General features: G+C 44.6%; 2 protein-coding genes across 2 annotated transcripts in view; one reads left to right on the plus strand and one right to left on the minus strand.

The window, feature by feature from the left end:
- The window catches only part of SMDT1 (single-pass membrane protein with aspartate-rich tail 1), a 4,135-nt gene extending 3,929 nt beyond the window's left edge, over positions 1–206 (plus strand). Inside the window, exon 2 of the mRNA XM_009996381.1 lies at positions 69–206. Coding sequence (XP_009994683.1) covers positions 69–206 — 138 coding nt within the window. The remainder of the gene's footprint in view (positions 1–68) is intronic.
- A 4,292-nt stretch (positions 207–4,498) lies between these two features.
- Positions 4,499–6,009, minus strand: NDUFA6 (NADH dehydrogenase (ubiquinone) 1 alpha subcomplex, 6, 14kDa; the record flags this gene model as incomplete). Its single annotated transcript, XM_009996382.1, has 2 exons — positions 4,499–4,630; positions 5,894–6,009. Coding segments are annotated over 2 exons (248 nt in total), but the record flags the coding sequence as incomplete, so codon positions are not given.
- Between the last annotated feature and the right edge of the window lie 172 nt (positions 6,010–6,181).

Below are 6,181 nucleotides of genomic sequence, written 5' to 3' on the forward strand. Positions count from 1 at the left end.
GCCCGGCGGGTTCAGCCACGGCCCGGCCCGGGGGTGAAGATCAACCTCTCCCAACGGGCTCCTTGCAGACGCCGTTCGGCCTCCTCAGGGTGTTCAGCGTTGTGATCCCGTTCCTGTACGTCGGGACGCAGATCAGTAAGAACTTCGCAGCCCTGCTGGAGGAACACGACATATTCGTCCCAGAGGATGATGATGACGATGATTAAAGGGCGTGTCGGTAACGTCACCAGCAGCTTAATTGTTTGTGCTGCCCGTTTGGCCTGGGGCAGGGAGGAGGCCAGGAAATACAGCAGCAGCTTGAAAGGTGGTGGAATCACAGGATGGTAGGGGTTGGAAGGGACCTCTGGAGACCCATCTAGTCCAACGGCCCTGCTAGAGCAGGTTGCACAGGATCACATCCACGTTCATTTTGACTGTCTCCAGAGAAGGAGACTCCACAGCCTCTCCTGGCAGCCTGTTCCACTATTCCGTCACCCTCAAAATAAGGAAGTTTTTCCTCATGTTCAGATGGAATTCCTGTGCTCTGTTTTGTCCCCATTGCTCTTCATCCTGTTACTGGGCAACGGCCCAATCCTCTTGACACTCACCCTTTAGATATAGATCTATAAGCATTGATAAGATCCACTCTCAAGTCTTTTCTTGTCCAGGTTAAACAGACCCAGCTCTCTCAGCCTTTCCTCATAAGACTGATGCTCCAGTCCTCTCATCATTTTTGTAGCCCTCTGCTGGACTCTCACCAGTAGAAGTTCCTTGGTTTCTTGAACTGGTGAGCTCAGAACTGGACACAGTACTCCAGATGCATTTGCAGTTAAACACAATGGATACAGTATTGCTTCTAGCTACAAACTTTTATGTTCTTTTATACCTAAGTAGGCCAGACTGGTATCTGATTGTGAAATCCCCACAAATTACATTTGTAAGAAATTGGAATAAGCTGATGATGTTTTACGTCTTGCCATTTGAATCAGAAATAAACTGTAGTCACTGAGGGTCTAAACTGCAGAGAGAAAAAGAGGCACTTCAGCATTACATCATCATGCATCCAAAGAAGGGTAGTGAAGCGAGTGTAGGGTCTGGAGCACAAGCCTTCTGAGGGAACTGGGGTTGGAGAAAAGGAGGCTGAGGGCCGACCTTCTCACTCTCTACAACTACCTGAAAGGGAAAGGAGGCTGTAGCAAGGTGGGGGGTCATTCTTTTCTCCCAAGTAACATGTGACAGGGAAGAGGAAATGGCCTCAAGTTGTGCCAGGGGAGGTTTAGATTTGATATTGGGAAAAATTTCTTCACTGAAAGGGCTGTCAGGCACTGGAACAGGCTGCTCATGGAAGTGGTGAAGTCACCATCCCTGGAGGTATTTAAAGGATGTGGTGCTCAGGGACATGGTTTAGTGGTGGAGTTGATGGTGTTATGTCTACAGCTGGACTTGTATGATCTTAAGGGTCTTGCCCAACCTAAATGATTCTATTCTACATGTTTACCTGTTTAAAACTATTCTGCTAACCCACAGAATTACTATTTCCAGAGAATCACTTACTGTATGGATTTGATATAGAGGTGAACAATTTTAGAGAATTCCAGAACCCATAAGAACAAACTGTCTTACAACACTGATCTCTGGAGTAGCTGGAACATTCAGACTCATTAGATTAAGGAAGAGTAGAAATAATTCACCTTTATCTGCAGTGCACTACACTACCATTTTATGTGATTCCTTGTGTAAAGATTTGAGTTTGGGTGTATTTGATTCTTCGCAGAACAAAGAAGCTGCTCTAAAGTTGTAAGTAGTGTTGCTTTATAATCAGTTTTGTGGGTGTTTTCCATTTGCTAAAGGGATTTTCCAGGATGCACTGTGCAGCTATAAAGAAAGAATCAAAAGATTGTAAAGACTTCAATGGCCTGTTAGAAACTTCTTTTATATGAAATCCACCTTGTGTGGTTTGGGGGGAGGGTAGAGACTGGAGCTCTGTGCAGTGTATCTGAAGAGTAATGGCTTATTATTCTAATTGCAGAACTGCAACAAGAACAGAAGGGAGACAACCATTGGCAAAGCAATGGTTCCAGCATCTGTCACCTGTGTTTTGTCCTTCCTAAATGAGACAGGGGAGCTCTGTCCCCTTTGCCAGCAAGTGCCCTGTGCATGTCTGTGTGACAAAAATCTGTAGATCTGGGTTGAAGGAAGTGCTTGATAATCAAAGCCCTGCATCCTTGCACATACACGCTCACCTCATCAAAGACTGCTTGGGATTCCTTTTATTAGCAATATGGGAAACACTTAATTAAAGATCAAGAGATTGAGAAGTATGGCTTTGTTCTTGTGTTTTTACAGATTTTGTGCCTATGACCTATCATTTCTGTATTAGCCTTTCTATGTCTGTACATCTGGTCCAGTAAGGAGGCTTTCTTCATGTTTGTTTCCTCTTACAAGTTCTTTATGTAATTCAGTTCTCATCTACAGCACATGACAGGAATCCTAGAGGAAGCAGCAGCCCCACAACACAGCCTAATGAAAGGAATGGAGTGTATATTGATGCTTCAAATCATGCTGATTCAAATCATGCTGATTTACAACCCTGGACTATGTAGCTGTGTCTGACAGAGACCGTATCATTAATTTCACCTCACTGGGATTAAATACAGTATTATCATTGCAGAGTTAAAAGTTTTGATTAGGTTAAGAGTACAAGCTGCAAAATAACTCAACTGATGTTTTTATAGCATTTAATCTGAACAGTGAAGTTATCTGAATACTCGGGCTCCAAGTACCTAGTAATTCCTGGGTAGTTCAGTACTGTCTTCAGCATAAGCACAAATATATTTATTTTCTTTACTGTGCATGAACTTCAACTCTTCTTTTCATAAAGTGTTTACTATTGCAATTAAATTCTTGCATAAGACTTTAGAAGTCTTAGAATCATAGAATGTATTCAGTTAGAAGGGGCCTCTAAAGGTCATCTAGTCTAACCCCCCTACAAAAAGCAGAGATGTCTCCAACTAGACCAGATTGTCTTCTGCACTGCTGGGGGCATGCAGAGATTACCTTCAGTGACAGCAGACCAGCTCAAAAGGTTGAAGTCAGATGAATTTTTAAATTTTTTGAAGCCAGCATTGTCCCAGTGTCTCTCTCTTGGTTTCCAGTCACTGGATCTGGCCTCTTCTCTTGACTGCCCCCTTTTCCCTTCAGTATTCATGTAGCTGTTTAAGAAGTTTCTTTTAATGTCACACACGTTGGCACAGGGAATAGTTCAAACAGCCACATTTGCTCCCTTATTACTTGGTGCTGCTTTTGATGTTTGCTCTGTAACTCTCTGGGCGTAGCTACTAAAAGAAAAGGGAGCCTGCAATCTGAGTAACTCCAGCAGCTGCAGCTGAAGGCAGCTGCCAGGGTCTTGGAGTCACTTGCTATCTCAGTTGTCCCCTGCCTCCCCAAGGCCACCTGAGAAATGGCTGCCCCAGTTCACCTACTCCTGGAAATCAAATATTCCCCTGCTCCTGTTCTCTATACAGCCATACTCCGTATCACTGCTTTATCCTGCCTTTATCTTCTGGCCCTTCCTGTCTTCCTTCTTCAACCATGTCCTTAAAAACACACCACCCTGAAGTCCCAGGTACACAGACACACATTCCTGAGATGCTGCTTCACTGTCCTTGTGCATGGAAGGTGGCCCCAGTATTTAGGCAGGGATAAAAGGCAGCTTGAGTGTACTACAGAGATTCAATGGTGATCACACGTGGGTAGCCCCAGCATTGAGTTACCTGCTGAAAAAAAAAACTTGTGACTGGTAAGATAACAAATTCTCACTCCGCTCAAAAGGAAGATAGTAATTCCTCCTTCAACTAAGGAGGTGATGGTAGGACACCATCTTCTGCCCTCCATCAGAAGCTCTTGCAGAGCCTCCCTAATCTAGACAACAGTACAAACCCTCATTTTTCAGGCAATTTTGTTTTGCAGCCAGGAAATTACTCTGCTGGGTTTTTTTTTATTGCACAAAGAGCTTTATTTGGCTATTGGATTTTATACCATTCTCTGTGAGGAAGTAAACAGAGAATAATGTCCAAGTAAAAAAACACAAGGTCAACAAAGTCAGCATGACATTTCAAAACACTACATGAATAGAAATGGGCCTCAAGCACAAGCACACTTCTGCTAATACCACTGGCTTTTCTGAAGACCTGCCCTTTTCTGCTCACTGTTCCACCAAGCTGAGATGTACACACAGGGCTGCAGGCTCGGCAGACAGCGCCACAGCCAGGTTGTGTTGTGGTTATTCAGCAGACATTCCAGGGTGAGTGATGGGACAAACTCCATCCACTGAAAATACCCATTGACAAAAGCTAGGAAATCACAGCTCTCCATAGAGATCTCGATGGCTTGCACACACTCTGGATTCAGATTTAGTCATCAGGCTCCTAACAGGCTACACAACCTTCTGTGCAGATTATTCTTCTATATAGTAGAACTTTATTTGTAATACAAGGCAGGAAGACACAGAGTCAATCTCTCAAGGATCGTGGCCTGCATAGAACTTGGACAGAAAGTCTTTAGGCCGTGGGGTTTCCGTCTCATGGAAATACCTCATGACATGTGTCCTCTGCTTCCATACATTAATGGTTTCTTGAAGCTCCATTTTCCCCTGGGCACAGACAGAAAAATTTCAGTTTATTTCTCAGAGCCCAACTCGAACCATACAGAACTATGCAAGTTACTTGAATGCACTCAGAAAGAACCTTAAGATAGCTGTGTTGTGTCTCAACAATTCTGTACTCCTAAAGTCTGTCTGTATCACCTAAACATATATATTGCTCCTGCCTTGTCGCTTCAGTGCTTCATTCCCTGTATGAACAAGTCACTTGTCCCTACAGCACAGCTTCCCAGCCCTGTGGAACAGGTGAGGGATGATGCCCCTGTCTTAGAACCTGGTTTGTTTTGATCATGACCAGCACTGCATAAAAGTCTACATAACGTTTGTAACTTTTGTGCACCTCTATTTTGTTTTTTGTTACTAAAGCAGGTTAGCTGGAAAACTAAGTAAAAATGCTCCTAAATGCTTTGCATCAGTATCCCTACCACACAGGTACTAAACACAACCTCTTCATTAGTCTAGTCTTGAACTACTGTACTGGGTTTGGAGAATGGCAGCATGGGGCAGGACGAGACTGCCTGGAACTGTCACCTCCTGTATTATCTAGGAATTCTGTTTCCACTTGTTTTTTTTTTGTCATGTAAAGACAATCTGTCTTCAAATGCAAGAAGTGCAACAGGTGAGCACAGCAGTCCTTGGTTGGACACCTTCTAATGCATTAGAACCCAGAGGCCAGTTGTTGCTTGGACCTGTTCTGAAGCCTTGCCCTGCTCTTAAGTCTGTCGATTAGTGCTTCAAACCAGACATCACCAGATGTGCTACAGATTCACGGTGCCACCCAAAGCTATCACTCCCATGTATGTTTCAGAATTGGTGAAGAAAGCCACATCCCCATCTAAGGAAGTACTCTAGGGAGCAGAAAGGTAATTTTTTTTAGCTAACAGCATATTTTTCCCCTTTCTTTGATTGCTGCTGTTTTCTAAAAACAAAGAAAAACCAAAACACAAAACCCACAACCATTGTATTTAAACTACTGTGTTGCCTGCCATGCACTTCCTCTTTTAAACATCGTTAATATGGAATAGTCAGGACACTGAGTGACAGAAATCCATATTCCAGCAACTCTAAGGTGCTTTAAGACCCCATCCCTCTGCATGCTAAAGCAGCTTGTTCCCTGATCAACAGGGTTGCTGACAAACCCATCTGGATTGCAAGAGACAACTCCTCCGTAGCACAGTGCGAGATGAAACTGTCCCTCTCCTCCAATCACCCACTCCCGCGTTCTCTGCAGCCTCCACAACAACTTTTCAGTACCTTAATAACCAGCATGTCTATGGCCCGTGGGTCTCTGATGTGGGCGTTCTTCATGAACATCTCCCGCACCTTGTTACGCCCCTGCTTCACCGTGATGTCCAGCTGGTACAGGTGGACTAGGAAAGACAGAACACCCGCCGAGGTCAGCTGTGTGGCTTCGCATTCCTTGCAGCGGCGGTGTGCAACACAACCCTACAATGTGCAACACAACCCTACAAAACGCTAACCGCTCATCTGTTCCCGCCCGGCAACCCGAGCGGCGGGTGAGGCAGGGGGAGGCCGGGGCTC

The sequence above is a fragment of the Chaetura pelagica genome, unplaced genomic scaffold (assembly GCF_000747805.2).
Source record: "Chaetura pelagica isolate M959 unplaced genomic scaffold, ChaPel_1.0 scaffold414, whole genome shotgun sequence".
In the NCBI taxonomy this organism is placed as follows: domain Eukaryota; kingdom Metazoa; phylum Chordata; class Aves; order Apodiformes; family Apodidae; genus Chaetura; species Chaetura pelagica.